Here is an 18,347-nt window from a genome sequence, read left to right as displayed (position 1 = left end):
TCCGTACATCGGCCCTATGCAGCTCCGCGACAAACCTGTCTCTCGTCTCGCTCGTTTACGTTCCCTGCACCAGATCAGTATAGCGTCGCGCATCGTTGATGATCAAAGGCAGTTCACCAATGACTAAATCACTCAACTCAATTATCGGAGTGAGTGAGCCTAGAAGAATATAGATCTCACCCGTTCATTTCGGAATATTCAAGTGGACGCCTCGGAGGCAGCCTCTTCCGTCAGTCAGAGCGCCGCAAACATAGTCTAACGTCAAAATAGAAACTTTTTTTTCACTTTTATCTAATCCGTATCTCCTCCTCGCGTATAGTTGCGTCGCGGGTTCCCGCAGTTCTAATCATTACAAAGCGATACAAATAGCCACCAATTGCGCTTTTTCTAGTCACTCTCTCGCAGTTTGCGTTTTGGGCTCTAGTTGGTAGCCTCCCGGTCCAGTGTGCCAAACTTGGCAGCTAGAGCAAGCCATTCGATCGAAGACTTTGCACGTCCCTTGCTTCGAGACCTCGTTTGTGAAGGTGCTTTGGGTTTCCGCGCTCGTAGTTGGCACATGTCCAATATGGCTTCACTCGTCTAGGTGCAGAGCCCCAGAGGTCTCAATCCACCCCCCACGATGTCTCCCACCTCGTATGGTCTGCACAGCTCGATGAAGCTCATCCAGCTCGGCACCCTCAACTCTCCGCCACCAGCACAATGGCCGAATCATACTTCCAACCTTGATGGAACTCAATCTACCGCGGAGGCGGCTGAGCACCCCATTGCTGCGGAGGTTGAGGAGGCTGAGGAGGCTGCTGTCCCTGCTGTTGTCCTCCCTGTTGTTGCTGCTGCTGCTGGCCCTGCTGCTGGCCCTGCTGCTGCTGCATCTGCCCAAGCAACGCCGCAAAGAAGGCCGGGTTGATATAAGCACCCTGCTGCGCGTTCTGCCCAGGCTGACCACCCTGCGCCGGCCAACCAGGCGGCGGCGGCGGAACGGCAGGGAAGCTCTGCTGTCCCGGCTGCGGCACAGGCATCCCGGGGAACGGGAAGTTGAACGTCGGCGCCGTCGGCGCGGGCGCACCCTGCTGCTGTTGATTGTTGTAGTTTTGATGAGCCTGGAATCCGTTCACGCCGCCACCGCCCCATTGTCCACCCTGCTGCTGCTGTTGTTGCTGGTCACCGCCGGAGTGATGTCTCTGAGGCGCCGAGTATCCCTCCCTGTGATCCCCGCGGCCTCCGTACCCGCCGCGTCCACGACCACGACCACCTCCCCTGCCTCTATCACCGCGCCCCCTAGAGTCTCCACGCCCACCTCTACGTCCGCCGAAGCGGCTGGGCTCAGGCTCCGTAGTGAAACTCTGCTGCGCGGGCGTGGCCTGGCCGAATCCAGGCGGTCGCGCGAGGGGCTTGTACGGACCATCGTCCTCGTCGTCGTAGTTGAGTCCGCCGTCCGTAGAAGGCGGCGCGGCAGCGTAGGCACTGATCTCGTTGCGCAGCGGATGCGGCTCGCGGTTTCCTCTGCTCCTCTTCTCACTAGGTCCACCGCGCTCACTACCACCATCCTTGCCGAACCTCGCCTCCTTCTTCTTCTGCTTCACCTGCCTCTTATGCTCCGCCTCCTTTTCGTCATCCGAGAACTCCATCTCGTCCTCTGCAATCTCCTCGTCGTGGATGTTACTCGCGTCAGAACCCTTGAGGTTCTTCAACGGCTGCGTGAAGACGAATTTGGCGTGCGCGGGCGGGTAGTATACCTTTGCACCGACAGCCAGCCCAGCCACCGTAATCTCCTCGGCCGAGGCCAGCATGACGGTATACAGCGGCTGCAGCACCTTTCCAATCGTCTCCCACACCACGCCAAACACCTTGCGGTCCTCAGTGCAAAGAACAGACCCCGTGTCAAGAACCTGGTACTCACCGGGCGTAAACGCCCTCACCACCATGATATTCTCAACAATCTGCTCCACGAGACCCAGCTCCTCAATCTTATCGTCGGCAGTGAGCGTGACATCAGGCTTAGCGGGCACCGACACGTCAGCGACCTCGTTCTTGGTCCGCAGATGTCCCGAAGCACCCGCGCCGCCGGCGCCGCCGTTCTTGCCGCCGTCGCCGCCTTCGTCGTCTGAACCGCCTTCCATCTCCATGAGCATGCGCGCTGTCTCCTCTACGCCGAGGAGCTGGTAGCCGCCTGCGTCGGAGTCGTCGTCCGAGTCGGAGGAGGAGTCGCTGCTTGAGGATGAGGAGGACTCGTAGGGCGAGGAGTCGGCTTCCCATTCGGGGTGGTCGCCTTCGCCTTCGGCGGCGGGTTGGTCTGTGGCGGAGGTCGGGGCATCGATCATTTGGGGTGCGTCGAGCATTTGGGGGGCGTTAATCATCTCTGGCGCTGCAGGTGTCGGCACGGGTGCGGTCGCAGGTGCAGACGGCGCAGATACAGGCGCTTCCTGAGCTGCAGGCGCCTCTTGGGGAACTTCGACTGGTTGGGCTGGAGGGGTATGATCGAGACCGCTGATCATGGCCTCGAGCGCGTCTGTCAGGGAAGGGGGCTCGGCGGCATCGTCGACGTTCATGGCATCGGGGTCGGTAGCCTCCTCTGGTGCCGCAGCTGGTGCCGCGACGGATTCTGCTGTTTGCGCAGGGGCGGGCTGCGGTTCATTCGTGTTCTCCCCCATATTGACATCCTCATTCTGGTCTTGGATTTGCTCTGCGGTACCATTGGCGGCGGCGATAATCTCGGGATCAACACCCTCAAAGCTGGCTGCGGCAGCGAGAACGTCGGCGGGCACCGGTGGGAGTGTCTCGTTTGGTTTCGCGAACCCCAGGCCGGGGATCTGGAAGCCTGACATGATGTTGGCTGTGTGAATTTGGTATTTGTGACCGGCTCTTCTGCTAGTATGTTGTCGAGCAGGATCCGGTCGAGCAACGTGAAAAAGTTCTCGGGGAAAGAGTACAATGAAAACAAGCAACAAATTCTTGTTTGGAGCAGACTCGGGCGCAAAAGAAATCGAGAGTTGGGGAAGATCCGATAAGAAAATTTGAGTGGGTCTCTGCTTGCGATAAAAAGTAAACTGGGTCTTTCTCGGTAAGGTGCCGCAGGTCCTGACCTTCGGTGACATTTTCTGCCCCACCTTCACCGAGCTCACCGTTCACCTCCCACTTATACGCTCACCCGCAAGCCCTTTTGCCTTCAAAACACCGCTGTTATCTGCCCGCCAGCCCAATCTCGTAATACTAATTGGGCGAGGAAAAAGACAGATTACCTTCTCTAAATCACACAAGATTAATAGAATCAAAAATGCAAAAGCTCAGTCCCCTCTGATAGTCAGAGGGGGCTTACGAAATCTCCTCGCCGTCACCTAAATGATGACAAGGATTTTTACTATACGCGGGACTCGAACCCGGGACCCATGGGTGCGGGGCTATTCAGACAAGCTGACATTCCCCGCTACGCCACGGGCCTTGGTGATAATAACAAACAAATTCGTTGGCTATGGAGGGTCTACCGAAGGGGTGGAAGGAGTGGCTGCCTGATGTGAAGGTGAAGGTGAAGGTGAGGTCGCTTGGGAGCTGGGGGGTTCCTTCCGTGAGAGAGAGAGAGAGCCTTGGTGAAGCCTCATTCTGGGGCTCCAGCTTACGGACTTGACGCCTCATCGAGTTGGCTGGTTAACCGTTGAATGCTTACTTCACCTACTTCACCACACCAGAGGTGAATTAAATTAATGACAGAGGTAAACAGACAGTCAGTAGAGATTTGATGATCTGCAAACATTCATCTCTACAAACATATTGATCCATCCAAGATATGGGGACCCTGTACGTTCTCGCAAGCGAATGCCCCGAGTCTCATGAGGCTTCCCGCTATCCAAGCACAACTATCCACTCACTTGTCACCCTGATCAATCCTAAAGAACTAACCTGCCCAGTATGACCTCCAACTACTAGGTCCATATGTATGATTGATGGGCCAGCAACAAAAGGACAACTGCCTTTGAGCAACGCGTGAGAGGCAGCGTGGGAAATCATGAATACGGCACATAGAGAAGCATCATCCGATCTCTCGTATAAACCGAAATGTAAATCACCTACGACATGAGGCAGTCTTCAATATCTTAGAGCTACTCGGTCGTTGCCAAGGGCCCCCTAGCTCGGTTGCGCTCGTATAACTCTAACTCGAAGCGGATTAGTTTCGATCCTGGGAACTTCTCCACGTGTTGCATCGCCTGCTTGTCTCGACTACACCTTCACCAGCTGAGTATCCTGGAAGTAGTTTCCAGATCTTGAGATCGTACGACTGACATGTCACAGCTTATGGAAATGTCCCGGTGCGAGCATCAATTCTCAGAATAATGACGTGAGTGCGTTGCCCGCTTCCCACCAATCACAGGGCGTGAGCAAGGGAATTCAGTCAAGAACGAGCTTTACATCACCGTAAGAGGAAATAAAACTCCTGAAGACATCTCGTATCCAAGATCTATGAGAACCAATCGTGGCTATGGCAAAGATACCCCTCTGCAAGTCAACGTTGTCTTCATTGCTGTGACTTCCTCGGCTGGCTCGCCCGGTGGGAGTATGGGGGAGGAATGACTGCTGCCTAGTGTCGACTACCTCACCTACATCGAGGCTCCCCAAAGGGAAACATCAAGACAAGCTTAATTTTTATTGGGCTTGTTTGAGACATGGCATTCTTGCATACTCCAGCTGGAGGTTATTATTAGACCCTGTTAAGTGACCCGCAGGTCAAGCACAGCCTTCCTCTAATCTCCTTTTCCATGCAGCTTCAGATGCTCCTCGTAAAGGCCTAACTCTCTGGGGTCTTAGTGAAGGCAATCGTTTACATGAAATTGGAGGTATTGATGACTGAGATATGGCGATGAGAGCGAAGGTGACGGAGGAAAGCTTAGGGAGGTTCAGCGAAGACAAGTTTTGTCTCGGAAGGGGTGTTTGTCAGTTCACTGGTGTAACGTCCACACCCCCTGTTAAGAAATCGCCCAGCAATGAGTTCGAATCTGCTGAGAATTTGTATATATATCATTCGAAGTCCCATCCGATGATAGTGTTTTAGATCAGTAACCAGGCCAATCAAGAAGTAATCGGAGACCTCGCCGCTCTACTCCCATCGTTCGTTATACCAACACAGTCATTATCCTCCTTCTTCAGTCACAATGACATCTTGGAAGCTGGTGACGGCGCTTGCCCTCGTAGGATTCCAAGCCGTCGGAGCTCAAGATTGCACATTCGAATCGATCACGCCCTCTCGAGACCTCGTCTGGTGCCCATGTGAAGGCCAGTTCTTCTGTGCGAAGCTCGATGTGAGTCACGTCTTAAAACTCTCTACCATCCATACTAACACAAATTTGAGGTACCCCTCGACTACAAGAACCCAAATCTCGGCAGAGCCTCCGTCCCCTTACTCAAGATCCCCGCCGCCGCCGATTCCCCAGATGGCCCCTATCGCGGCGCCATCCTCGTCAACCCAGGCGGCCCAGGAGCATCCGGCATCGAGCTCGCGCGCAACAACGGCACCACCGTCCAAGTCGCAGCCGGATCCAACTTTGACATCATCGGCTTCGATCCCCGCGGCGTCGGGCTCAGCGAACCCCGGCCTAATTGCTCTGCAGGCATCACGATTGGCAAAAGCGGTACCGTGTCCAGACGAGATGCCCCGCGGGTAGTCGATGGATACTACCAGCAATTCATTGACTTTGGCAAAGAGCTCGGTGATAAGTGTCAGGCTCAGACTGGTGCTGACACTGAAGCTGGTCCGCATATGACGACTGCTGTTACTGCGCGCGATATGCTCAGCATTGTTGAGGCGTTTTCTGCTTCTCCTGACGGAAACCGGACGGTGCTGGACTCCAGTAAGCTCAACTACTACGGTGTGAGCTATGGAACCATGCTCGGTCAGACGTTTGCTTCCATGTTCCCCGATAGAGTTGGTCACGTAGCCATTGATGGACTGGTTGATCCGATTAGTTACCAGACGAACTTCACCTCGAGCTCCATCACCCACGTAGACGGCGTCTTGGGGGCGTTCTTCGTGTACTGTCACGCCGCCGGTCCGGATGTCTGCTCTTTCTACGCTGGAAACACCCCCAAGGATATCTTTAGCCGATTCAATGCTTCATTCACGCAACTCGATGCTCAGAAAGCCGAGACAGAGGGCTGGGCGAACGCTACCGATATTGGTCTGGCTCTGGTCACATTTAAAGTCAGCATCCTCAGTGCGGTGGTGCAGCCGTTGGTAGAGTTCAGCAGAATATCCGATGTCTTCGTTGCCCTGGAGAAGGCCATCACATCCAACTCCGTTGCTGCATGGACAGAGCAGACGAACGCCATCTACGGCGACCCCAACATGGGAGGATATGAGAACCCTGAACAGACTCTTGGCATTTTGTGCTCTGATCAGAGTAACATCTGGTACGGGAAGTCACTCGCGGATATCAAGCCTCTCTTGGACGGGTTGAAGGATACCAGCATTGTGGGAGAGGTATGGTCCAGGACGATGCTCGCATGTCTCGACTGGCCCATCAGATCCAACGACGTTTTCACGGGCCCGTATGGAGGTAATACCTCGTACCCGATGCTCTTCGTCAGCAACACGTACGATCCTACGACACCTATCGAGAAGTAAATTCATCTTGCCTGAAGCCTGAAGCCTACTAATTAGAACTATCAGCGCCATCTCGAACGCACACAAGTATGCCAACGCTAGAAGAGTCGTCACTGATGGCATGGGTGTAAGTTCAATCTCAACAACTCTTCTACAGGTGCATCGCGCTGACTTTTAGTAGCACACCACTGTCGCCGCTAACAACATGTGTGGTTTTGCCGCTATTCGGTCTTACTTCCAAGACACCATGTGTGGCAAGGAACACTACTGCCCTTTGGAGCTTGGCCCATTCAATGTTCAATTGAACGGAACGATCAAGGAGAACCTTGAGGCTGCTGGGCTATCCAACCTGCGCAGTCTTTACTGATACGCCTTCTAATTGTATCATCTATTCAGAGCTCGCTTTCTTGCTTCTTTGAACATAGACTCGTACCCATCCATAGGCAACTTTCTCTTCTTGACCGTTTCTTCAATTGCGGCTTCATTATGGCTATTCATGCACATGTCAAATAATAACAATCAGTCCTCCTGAGAGGCTGATTTCGGAAAAGCCTAGACGCTGGAACCTGCTTCTTCGATGATTTCAATGAACCAAGTTGCTTATTCACAGGTGATTGTTCGCATCGTCTCAAAGTGCCATGTTCTCTTGGGAAAACTATGGCGCTTTCCCCGTTCAGTTTGTTTCTCTTCAACTTATGGAATGTTCCAGCCTCAAAATTGACCGAGAATGGTATTGAGGTCGAATAATGTGATTGGAAACGAGTAGTCTTACCAGGAATGGGTTAAGGGTTCGTGAAGCCATAGATGAATGTGTGCCCCTGAAAGTCCGATTTAAGTGAGTTGTAAATTCAGTCCAGATCGTGTGCTTCTACCGTCAAACCAAATACCAGTGATGAGCGATGTAATACAAGTATACAAACTCGACAGTCTACTCAATAAGTCCAACCATGCTGATAGCCGACATGCACGAATTCAAGCTAGCTCATCCATGTCTGCTTGTACCGCCGGGTGCCTTTTTCTAATGTGTCTCCTGAGGTTGTCTACGCGCCCGCCTCGAATACTAGCTGCACAGATGTAGCACCTGAGAGTTTCCTTCCGATGGGCAGACTTATTGTGCCTCTGGAGATCCCTTGCAGTGCTGAAGCGCCGAAAACATCGAGGGACTTCACAGGTATGCTCCTTGATGTGACATCGGATATGCTCCCTGTAATAGATGAATTGGCATGCGTAGATTTACGATACTGCGAGTGCACGAACCTGAGTCGCTTCGCATCTCCACTGAAGTTATCACAAAAGGGACAATCGCCTGGCGTCGATGACCTCTCGGAATCGGAATCGTCTCTACGCATCTTGCTGCTGGCAGTCGGAGGGGAGGGGGTGTAGGAGGCTTGGCTAGATACACTCGTCAAGTTCCTCATTCCCTCATATTGTTTGCTCATGGAAACCTCTGTGGTGGTTGTGGTACTGGAGTGACAGGAGCTTGGGCTCGCATAGCCAACATCACCGAACCCACCAATGATTGAGAAGTCGAAATCTTGGAGCGCCTGAGTGGGCGAACCAGAGGGTTCAACAGAAGCACCTGGGGCGAAAAGGTTGAAGTCGTCGTCGTGGTCCAGCAGGATGCCCCCTGGACTCTGTGATGACAGTGTGGCCTTATCTCTGTGAGGCAGACCTGAGGGGAACGCCTGAGGCTCTTGAGCAATATCCCATGCAACGAAGCCTGAAGTCTGGCACTCAGGATGGGGAATAGCTAAAAGAGAACTGTCGAAAGAGTTTGACAAGTCGGTAAAGCCAAAGTCCGGAACACGAGCGCATGAATTGTTGACGCCCTGATATTCTGACGGGTCAGCAATCGGCCATGTGCTTCCGTCGTTGAACGAGGTGGTCAAGGCGTCGTTGCTGATGGTATGAAGGGACCCATCTAGCAGACCATACTGTAGGCTGGAGGGTCCTAGATCATGATGGTATGGATTGCGAGTTAGGTTGAACCTGGGGCCTTTATAGATTGAGCCGTCCAGAAGTGTGAGGCGTGTATTACCGGCTGGCTGTGACGGGAGTGAAGCTAAGGGCCTAGATTGACAAGAGTTCTCAAGGTAAGCGTGTGTAACAAAGGACAAATGTAAGACAGCAGAGGGCTTACAGATTCTGCCACGGAGCAGCCGATGGGCATGGACTTTCTTCATGTCCGGAACTAAGACTATGGGCAAAGTAGGTCAGATCTAGAGCCATATTGACAACACAATTTTGTTTGAACTGGGGCATACGGACACTCACAAGAGCAAAGGGCAAGCCTGTGTTATAAAGAAAATCTAGGTAAGAGAGAATTTGTTTTGCTGGTGAAAGTTATTGTCCGGTGGGAACATGGCTTCTTTATATACAAGCGAACTTTGTAGATGTTTTCAACGTTGGGAACGAGAAATCATTAGGCACTAAGGGGGGAATGCGCCCAATCTGTGTGCCTTCCTATGCGCCTGAGTTCAAACCTGCAAGGCACAAGCAGCCTGCTGAGGCCACGTAATTGACCCTGGCCTGATGCCCTGTCTGCCTTATGCAGGTCCAGCTCAGCAAGCCACGTCCTCTCCAAGGCGGCTCTTGACCCTCGCAAACTGCAACGCCTTTCAGCAAAAAGCCCTCGAACAGAAGCTGACTACCTAGTCCAGCCGCTCCAACGAATGTTTCCTGCATGCCAAGGCAGGCAAAGGGAGGCGGCCGCCCTATGTGGCCTCAATCGCCCCAAGAGAGCCTCACTCGGAGCCAGCTAGACGCTGTTACCTCATAAATTTTCAAGTTTCTTCGTCATACCCACGCAAGTCGGCATCAGCTGCATCTACATTTGCTCAACACGGGACTGTCGCTGGGCTATCACGCACGATCCCAATTGCACAACCTTTGGCAACCTTGTGTTTCAATTCCTATTTGCTTATACAAGCCCTGCGATATGAATTGTAATTCTTACAATGCGACGTGCGGGCGGAATCAACCCGCCACAGTAATTTTTTCCTTCCCGAAAACTGAAAAAAAAAAAAGCATTCCAAATTCTTTTCCCATGGGGTATCTTTTGGTACCGTCAACGCCAAATATTCGGACAAAATTTCCCTTCCTTCCCATATTTACTCGGTATGCGGAGCATCGTTCGTTTGCTATGCCATGTGAGCTTCGGCAGAGGTAGTAGTGGCTGCCGCGCAGCAAAGAGCGAATTCAAGAGAAAGAAGTGATGGTAGAAAGTAGCAAGCAAGCTCAGTAGTAACCGCGGCCCTTGGCACGGCCGTGGTGGTTACGACGTCCGCCCCAACCACCACCGCCGCCGCTCTCATGACGCTTATCGCGGTGATTGTTGTTATTGTTGCCGCCACCGCGCTGCTCAGGCTCAATGGGAACCTCAACCTCGACCTCATACTCCTCGTACTCGTCCTTGTAGTAAGACTCGACCTCCTTGCGCTCCTGGCGGGCGCGGTCCGGGTCAAACACGAAGCGCATGGTGCCGTCCTGGTTGCGCCCGTTGCGCTTAGCAGAGTTACTACCAAAGAAGGAAATATTCTTGAGGACGGAGACGCCGTTGGAGAGGTTCTCGTCCTCGCCGCCGTCGCAATTGGTGCACCAGTGGGCGTAACGCACGAGGCCGGGGGTGTTGTCGACCTCGCTGTTGATGACGATCTTGACCTCGATGAACTTGTTGAGGTCGAATTGGACGCCGAGCTTGGTGGACTTGCCGTGCTGGGTGTAGAGGTCGAGAAGGTCGAGGACTGTCTCGACGACGTTTTGGCGGGTCGTGTGGAAGTCTGCGTAGTTGATCTTCTCCACTTTGTCGACGCCTTGGCCGAGGAGGCGGGCGCTGAGCTCGAGGAGGCCCAGGGCCAGGGCGTAGGTGGTCTGTTTGACGGGGGCAAAGGTCTTGTAGAGGTCGACGCTCATCTCCATGGCGATGGCGAAGACGTTCTTGGACTGGGGGCCCAAGATCTTCTTAGTTGCCTTGAGAAGAGCGGACTGAGGGTAGCGGCAGCGGAAATCGAAGCCAACAGTCTCAAGGACAAGGCGCTCTAGGCCGATGATGATCTTGGAGGGCTGTTCGAACATCTGCGGGTGGGTTAGCTATGGTTATGTAGTAGACTGCTGGTTCTCACGCACCTTATCGTCCTGGGTCGTGGGGTGCTCGGGATTCTTAATGTTGTACGCAGCGCACAGGATCTCCTTGGACTTCTTGATAGTGTCCTCGACCTTGCAAGCCAGGAAGAGACAAGCCATGGCGGCATCTGAATAGTTGTACTCTGCGTCGCGGAATGACAGTCTGAACCAGTGGAAGTAGACACAAGAAGTGTCAAACGTCTTGATAGGGCTGCGAGAGAATAAGTCAGCATCACCACTTCAACTAGCTCCTGCCAAAGGAACCAAGACACGGGTTGGTTCAACATACACGCGCAGCATGGTGCGGACGTTATCGATGAGCTGCACTCCCTGAAGACGGTAGTTATCCTCCCTAGCTGGATCGCTCTTGTTGTCTCGCAGCATGCGTCTCAATCTTTGCTCGCTCGTGAACTGGCAAGACACCTGCATGTGGCCAGGGTGCGGACCCTTAGCCGCGGCAGGCTCGGGGGCCGCAGTCGAGTTGTTCGTGGCAGCAGCGCTCTGCGCAACACTCTGCGCCTTGGGGCCGGAGGGAGCCATTGTGTAGTCGCCGTCCCAATCTTTTCCAGCCGTGTCAGAATCGCCCTGCAAGGTCTGCTCGTTGTCGTCCTCGAAAGCGTCGCCGCAGTCGAAGTCGCAGTCGAGGTAGCGGTCGTTGTCGCCTACGGTGCCAGAGTCGCCAGAATCACCGTCGTCGTCGTCTGGGCTGATGGCTAGGTACAAAGGGCGCTGGATGGGAAGCTGGATCCAGCTGTAGTCATCGAACCAGACCTTGTCTCCCTCGAGGGGCAGGTCGAGGATGGTATCGTCTTTGTGGAGGTTGTTGATCTGTTCCAACGTCGCCTCCGAGATTTCGCGTCCGAGGGCCTTCAAAACTGCCTTGTAGATGTCCGGCAGAGTTGCAGTGGGGTGGTGAAACGGTGCTGGACCTGCGTTCACAGCGGCGTCCCAGTCGACCTTTCTTTTGCGCACGGACCGCGTCACCCAGTTGGGGTGCTCCACGACTCGGAGCCGGAACCGGGGCGGCTCGACGGACCGGTCTTGTCGATGCAAGACGCGGATCAACTTGGGATGGCCATCCACCGTAAAGTCAAGTTGCTTCATTTCTGAAGTTCCAGGAATTGAAGAGTTGAAGGGAACATAGTAGCCATTGAGAGCGATCATCCCAGCTGGGATAACTCCGGGAGACTTCATCTGTGTTCGTTCATTGTATTAGTTCATCGCCCATCTTGATGTAGCCGAGTAGTAAAAGCGCTTCTGACAGGGGGTCAAGTTCCATAGTTGTTGCCGTGAGGAAACATCTCGCTAATTTGACAGTCATTCATCCAGTGCCCTCGGCCAAGTAGAGGGGTTCGCGAATAGTCTTGGAAAAGGGGAAACCTAGCATCAAAGGGGGAGACCTCTCATGTAGATTGGGGAAAATGTAAAAAGACAATCAAAAGAGAGGGCGCAGAAAAGCAGATATCGTATAGGAAAACAACTTGCCATGATGTTCGAAGAGGGTGGGAGTAGAAGAGAGTGTTGGTAAGCTCGTAGCCAGCTGGTAAACGTGAACTTGCTCGACGAAGAAGCTGAGCAGAGGCAAATAGATCGCGATAATGCAAATAAGAAGCAACTTGATTTGATAGCGAGTGGTTGGAGACGTAGATCTCAAGAGTGAAAGTAGAGCTTTCGAAAGGATAGTGTTGAAACGTTGAGTTGGAGCGACGATAGCTTCGTAGAAATTCGCAGCAATCCTTTCATCGTCGATATCGAGATAGATGGCCTCAAGAGACGACGACCGAGAGAGCACGGCGAAACTGTGGTCACTCAACGATGAAGCTATCGTCGATGGGTTGAGTGTGGGAGCAGAAAGTCAAAGAGAAAGTGGTAGATATCTCGGCGTCTATTTTTCTTGGCAAGGGCAGGTTCGAAAGACCGCCTTCAAAGGTAGGTACAATAATATTCTTTCCTTCCCCAAACGTTTTTCCGTTTCCACCAAACGAACTCGGGGAATCCAAGCCTCCTCTCCAGCCGCGTGGGGAGTTGAGGTGCGGCTGGTGAAGTCTTGAACCCGGGTCGTGTCGACAATGAGACCTAGGAGTCCCGGCTCCTGAACGTTCCTCCTCGCGAAATGAGTATGTAGACCAGTGATAGGGGTATCTTAGATAGATGTTAGCCATGTGCCATGCCTCATGTCTTTGGACAACAAAGAGATGAAAGGGGTATCAAAGTGCTGCGTGGTTTCATTGTGTATGATAGCCCCATTGTTGAGAGTAGACAAATCTCGCAGCAAATGCTCATGTGCCTGGGTTGCTGTTATTGGGAGAAGACAAACCTTTCTAACGTCACTGGTCTACTTGTAGCACCGAGTAGCATACTGACGTATCCATGTCCATCCCTCAACATCATATTCGAGAAACATTGATAGAGGTGCCTTTATCTTCCCTCGGTGCTGTCCCTCAAACCACCTTACTCGTCACAAGTGTCCGCCTGGGGAATACGTCGGTCGATAGCAGGAACCACCGGCGCAACGGTATTAGGGTCCAACGTCGGGACCTCGAAGGTCTTGAACGGCGCCGCCAGAACGGCAACCGGGAAGAGGACGTAGAGAACCTTTGAAAACTGCATTTTGATCGGTTGATGGATTGTGAGATGGAAACGTCTGATGAGCGAGACGAAAAGTGAATGCAGAGCAAAAGTGTATATTCGTTTTGGAAAGATGGAAAAGAGAGATGTAGTAGTTCAAATCAGATAAACTCGACAACGCTGCAGATGGGTATTCAGTTCAGTGGCTATGCTCTTTCATCCCGCGTTTCAAGTGTCGTTCGAGAAGGGAACGTCGTCCATACTTATGGAACCCACGAACTGCCGCCCACACACACACAAACCCGCCAGCGGTACCGTGTACGGTTCGCCCGAACACATGCCGTCCGAGCCAAGGCCGCAGAAAGATCGGCCGATCAACGTCGTCCAGCCACAAGGCTACTTCATGCACCCTTCGGTCTTCAGCGTCGTCAGCCTCTGTCCCTGTACGAGGATGCGTGGTAGTTGTGGTGGGTGGTACTCCGGGGGGCACCAGTAAGAGAGCCTGAGAGGATGGGTTGCGTGAAACAAGGGACCATTTCTTGGTTGCATCTTGGTCTCGCACCGAGAGCGTTTCAGAGACGGATGGCAGGGAATCGCCCCCGACCTGGGATTGTACCCGCCACTGCGCTGTTGACGGCTGAGGAGGGATAGCATCCGAGTCATCGACGTAACGACGTCTAAGTACGTTCTACCGCCATCCGGGAGCGACTAGCATCCCAGGAACGAGCAACGAGGAACAAGGACCGACACTTGACAAGGCCCGACGGACTTGGCTGGAGCTGTTGCTGCTTCTAGTCTGTCTGCTGTGAACTTGGCGGAGGCACACGCCGGACTTCCAAGACTTTTGACCGACGTTGACAGGGGAGGCTAGGTCTACTGTCTGGCTTAGTATCTGAGCCTGGGGTCACGGTGGAACAGAGCAATGGGCCATAGAGAAAGGCTCGAGAGCTGTCGAGGTTGGAGCTCCTGAGACGCTAAGCTCCTTGAAGCCTGGCAAACATTGGAAACTCGTGATTTGGATGGCACAGACCGCTTACCTAAGGACGGGCTCTCGGAACATCCCCCAGCCCACAACTTTCGTCCGTGGCCAATGGGAAGCTCAATCGATAAGTCAGCACTGCATGGCGATAGGCAGGCGGCAACGGCCAAGCTCCTGCTCTTGTCCAACCGCGCAGCTGTACCCGTGTACCCGTAGAGGTTGGTGTCGTCAGTTTTCCCTTGCCACACTCCCCTCCATCCCTTTGACATCCAAAGAAAGACCAACAAACGTCTCCTGGACACAGGTCGCTCTCCCAACCTCACAACCATAGTCCAGCTTTGATAGTGTTAGACGAAATACCCAGAGAATACGAGAATTCACAATGAAGTCCCTCTCCATCCCCACGCTGCTCACAGTCGGCTCCCTAGCCACAGCAGCCTACACGGCCGCGACCCCCAAAAACCAAAACAAAAAGCCCCTCTCCGACGACACCGACGAGCACCCGATCCCCCTCATCGTCTGGCACGGCCTCGGCGACTCCTACGACGGCGACGGCATCAAGCGCCTAGGCGAAGTCGCCGAGGAGCTCAACCCAGGCACCTTTGTCTACACCATCAAAGTCGGCGCGGACCCCAACGCCGACCGCTCCGCCACCTTCTTCGGCAACGTCACAACCCAGCTCGAGGATGTCTGCGCCGAGCTCGCCGCCCACCCGATTCTCTCCACGGCGCCCGCCGTCGACGCCATCGGCTTCAGCCAGGGCGGGCAGTTCCTCCGGGGTTACGTCGAGCGCTGCAATAACCCGCCCGTGAGGTCTCTCGTCACCTACGGAAGCCAGCACAACGGCATCGTCGAGTTCCGCGCCTGCGGCGACGGCGATTTCCTCTGCAAGGGCGCCATGGCGCTGCTGCGGTTCAACACCTGGTCCGGATTCGTGCAGAACCGGCTGGTTCCCGCGCAGTACTACCGCGACCCCCAGCCGGACCAGTATGCCAAGTATATTGAGTCGTCCAACTTCTTGGCCGATATCAACAACGAGCGCGAGCTCAAGAATGTGCGGTATGCGAAGAACCTCGCCAGCCTGGCCAACTTTGTAATGGTCATGTTTGAGGACGACACGACTGTCATCCCCAAGGAGACGGCGTGGTTCGAGGAGGTCAACGGTACTGAGAGCCTGCCGCTGCGGGCCCGGGCGATTTACAAGGAGGACTGGATTGGTCTGAGGGAGTTGGACCGTAAGGGCGGGCTTCGCTTCCGCCAGATTCCTGGCGAGCATATGCAGATCTCGGATAAGACGCTCAACAAGACCATCCAAGAGTTCTTTGGGCCCTTCAAGAAGACTTTTGAGGCTGAGAAGAAGGTCGAAGAAGTGGTCTTTGAGGAGTTGTAATGGGATTGGATCAGAAGGTAATGAAACAACACAAGGTGAAGTGCAAAAGGGAGAAATTGTACACTAGTTCTTATTGGTAAATTCTAAGCACTAGTTCTCATGGTTAATTTTTGTCTGAACCAACGCCGTACGCCACAAACCATGCATGGTATAATCCCGCACGTAAACCCTCCTTTTTTTTCTTGGTACCTTGGTCTCCCATCTCTACATGAAGAGCTTAGTTGTCGACAGCAGCCTTGGCCTTGGCCTTTTGCTTCTTCAGCTTCTCCTTGCGCTCGGCAATCTGCTTGTTGAGGGTCTCATCATCGCCCTCAGGAAGAGCCTTCTGCTCCGCCTCCTTGGCCGCCTTCTTGGCCTTCTTGGACGGCTTCGTCGCAGCCTCGGTCTCGCCCTCCTCATCAGCACCACCAATCGACTTGCGCTTCTTGCCGACGTTGGCCTTCTCCTTCATCGCCTTGGCCTGCTCGCTGTCGTCGGCAACGATATCCTTGTCCTCAAGCCAGAGCTCGTCCGTAAGCCAGATGGGCAGGGCGGCGGTCTCCTGGCCCTTGACGTAGATGCTCTTGACGTTGGCCCACTTCTCGGGCACCCACTTCCCAATCAAGGCGTCGACGACGGCGGTGACGTTGTCGGCGACCTGTTGGGGCTTGAAGCCGGCGTAGCCTATCCGGATGGCAGTGTTGGTGGACGGGGTGAGGCTGACGAGGGCGGCGCCGATGGCCTTTTCGATCTCGGCGGCAATGTCCTGCGGGGTGCCGGCGTTGACGGTGCCGGGGGTCTTTGCGGGAGGCTTTGCGCGCTTGCCGTCTGCGCCGCGGGGGGGTTTAGCGGAGATGACGACGGGGACGGGGCGCTTGGCGGTGGTCTTGTAAAAGGTCTTGCCGAGGGCCTTGGGGAGGCGGTTGACGATGCGGTCGTCTGCGAGGAAGACGTCGTGCTCGGCAAAGAGCTTGCGCTGGGCCTCGTACTGCTTGAACTTTGATTTCAGGTGGGCTACGTCGACGACGCGGGTGATGCGCTTGCGGAGGGCCTCGGGGAATTCCTCCGAGGCGACAATGTTCTTGTAGGCGCGCTGGGGGTCGGCGGTGATGAGGCATATCGTGGCGTCCTCGTCCTGATTGAGGGGGTGCGGGAGGGTGATCTTGCCGGGCTTGAGGCGGGCGCTGTCGGCGATGTGGCGCTTGGTTGTGAGGGTGAGCCAGATGGGCTGCTGGGCGAGGTCCTCTGTCTCGTCGGCGAGGAGGTTCTTCTTGCCGGATTCCTCAGACTTTTCCTTGGCGGCCTTTTTGATGTGTGCCAGGAGAGCCTTGGAGGCCTTTAGGGTCTAAAGGTTTTCCGCTGCATGTTAGCGATCCAGGACAATCTTGGATGGGTGCAAACGAAAGGGACTTGGGAGTAGGGAAGTATTTACCTGCTCGGGGTCAATTGAGGTCGTAACATCTTTCGATGCGACGGCGACGGTCTTTGAGGGAGCCATGACTGCTGGTTTGACGGGGTTGGTGAAGGCTCGTCTTGTCGTGTTTTTTGGTTATGGCAAAACTTCAACACTCCGACTACAGAGAGAGAGAGAATGGTGGGGGCGACCAGAAATCTTTGGACTGTCGTCCAGAAATTTTTTGGCCAAAACGGCAGGGATCATGTCCAGTCGGCGGATCCAGGGCGCCGGTGCCGATGGGGTCCGTGCTTCCCGGTCTCGGTCTGACATGACCTGACCGAGGTGAAGGCTCGGTGAGGGACCTTAGCTCCAACCGCAACCCATCGCGCCGCAGCGACTTGCTGGTTTTCCTGGATGCTGGATTGAGTGCATAAGTTGGGGTTTCTCGTCCCGATACTGAAGCAAATGTTGGAACAAATGGACTTGGATGAAGTTTTTGGCCTTGGATTGGCGGTCAGACCTTGATCACTGCGTAAAACGGGTTGTACATGTCTCGACGCGTTGAGTGGTTGATATCGCGTCTTCAGATGCAAAGTCAGCCGTTGAATACCGGATTAGCTAGCAGTCAACACGCGCGTTCAGCAGCACCAACGTCTCAAATCTCTGCATCGCAATTGCAACCTTTTGAGAATTGACAAGCACTTTCTTTGCACGCTTATCGAAAGCTATCTACAAGCGGATATTGAAATCACTCTCAAGTCTCAACACACGAGCATTGTCTCAGTCTGAAAACGGGTCCCGGCATCCAACAGTCTCTGAGAGAAAGTGTGGACAACGTGGGTTGTGGGCCGGACTGCCTTGGCCCTTGGTTTTTGGTAAGTTGGTCTCATGCACATGCCAACGAGTTTTTTCCTCAGTGAAATCCAATTGGGAACGCCGGGATCATCATTTGCCCAAAAGCCTCAGCGGGTCGTGTGAGAAGTGAGATGGGAGGGGAGCGCGACTTGCTTTAGCGATGCGGGGTGTTCTGTCGGGACGCGATGATTGACGGTTCGGGAAGACGTGGGTTTTGCTACTTTTTGGTACTCTAAGCACGGCTCTTCGGGTACAAGGTGTCTGGCGCTTCCTGACAGCTCATTTCCACCCGTGCTAAGGGGACGGGTAGTCATGTTCGCTTAGTACGCGTTATATCAAAGACATGTTGGTTTGTGTGAAATAAGGCAACGAATTACATAGGATTTGTTGGAACATGGTATAGAAATCAAGGGACTGCAATGGTAAATATTGGATGTGCAGATGTTATATCACGAAACCCAAGGTTCCCAGG

At 54.0% G+C, this 18,347-nt stretch overlaps 6 protein-coding genes across 6 annotated transcripts; 2 read left to right on the top strand and 4 right to left on the bottom strand.

The window, feature by feature from the left end:
• Positions 1 to 976: 976 nt before the first annotated feature.
• BDP81DRAFT_343118 (Gar1/Naf1 RNA binding region-domain-containing protein) lies at positions 977 to 2,992 on the bottom strand (the record flags this gene model as incomplete). The annotated part of the gene is made up of 2 exons (XM_060586052.1): positions 2,412 to 2,992; positions 977 to 2,354 (listed from the first exon to the last, which is right to left on the bottom strand). Coding segments are annotated over exons 1-2 (1,788 nt in total), but the record flags the coding sequence as incomplete, so codon positions are not given.
• A 2,146-nt stretch (positions 2,993 to 5,138) lies between these two features.
• BDP81DRAFT_391365 (Alpha/Beta hydrolase protein) lies at positions 5,139 to 6,953 on the top strand (the record flags this gene model as incomplete). Its single annotated transcript, XM_060587543.1, has 4 exons — positions 5,139 to 5,285; positions 5,336 to 6,603; positions 6,653 to 6,713; positions 6,768 to 6,953. The coding sequence occupies 4 exons, from the start codon at positions 5,139 to 5,141 to the stop codon at positions 6,951 to 6,953; spliced, it is 1,662 nt and encodes a 553-aa protein (XP_060449324.1).
• Positions 6,954 to 7,626: 673 nt separating this feature from the next.
• BDP81DRAFT_446961 (uncharacterized protein) lies at positions 7,627 to 8,815 on the bottom strand (the record flags this gene model as incomplete). Its single annotated transcript, XM_060592128.1, has 2 exons — positions 7,627 to 8,656; positions 8,727 to 8,815. The coding sequence occupies 2 exons, from the start codon at positions 8,813 to 8,815 to the stop codon at positions 7,627 to 7,629; spliced, it is 1,119 nt and encodes a 372-aa protein (XP_060449323.1).
• Positions 8,816 to 9,823: 1,008 nt separating this feature from the next.
• Positions 9,824 to 13,318, bottom strand: BDP81DRAFT_391364 (uncharacterized protein; the record flags this gene model as incomplete). Its single annotated transcript, XM_060587542.1, has 5 exons — positions 9,824 to 10,660; positions 10,712 to 10,919; positions 10,998 to 11,902; positions 12,696 to 12,850; positions 13,171 to 13,318. The coding sequence occupies 5 exons, from the start codon at positions 13,316 to 13,318 to the stop codon at positions 9,824 to 9,826; spliced, it is 2,253 nt and encodes a 750-aa protein (XP_060449322.1).
• A 1,070-nt stretch (positions 13,319 to 14,388) lies between these two features.
• On the top strand, positions 14,389 to 15,841 carry BDP81DRAFT_420579 (palmitoyl protein thioesterase). The gene has a single exon (XM_060589860.1). The coding sequence runs from the start codon at positions 14,638 to 14,640 to the stop codon at positions 15,643 to 15,645; it is 1,008 nt and encodes a 335-aa protein (XP_060449321.1). The 5' UTR covers positions 14,389 to 14,637; the 3' UTR covers positions 15,646 to 15,841.
• Positions 15,842 to 15,862: 21 nt separating this feature from the next.
• On the bottom strand, positions 15,863 to 17,122 carry BDP81DRAFT_446958 (ribosomal protein L1p/L10e family-domain-containing protein; the record flags this gene model as incomplete). The annotated part of the gene is made up of 2 exons (XM_060592127.1): positions 15,863 to 16,969; positions 17,057 to 17,122. The coding sequence occupies 2 exons, from the start codon at positions 17,120 to 17,122 to the stop codon at positions 15,863 to 15,865; spliced, it is 1,173 nt and encodes a 390-aa protein (XP_060449320.1).
• Positions 17,123 to 18,347: the final 1,225 nt, after the last annotated feature.

Source organism: Colletotrichum phormii (assembly GCF_030913505.1).
Source record: "Colletotrichum phormii strain CBS 102054 chromosome Unknown BDP81scaffold_4, whole genome shotgun sequence".
NCBI classification, from domain to species: Eukaryota; Fungi; Ascomycota; class Sordariomycetes; order Glomerellales; family Glomerellaceae; genus Colletotrichum; species Colletotrichum phormii.
This window is presented reverse-complemented; position numbering and strand designations above follow the sequence as displayed.

Bases quoted from the DNA above. Each gene is read 5' to 3' on its own strand.
- BDP81DRAFT_420579 (XM_060589860.1), top strand. From the start codon at position 14,638: ATGAAGTCCCTCTCCATCCCCACGCTGCTCACAGTCGGCTCCCTAGCC.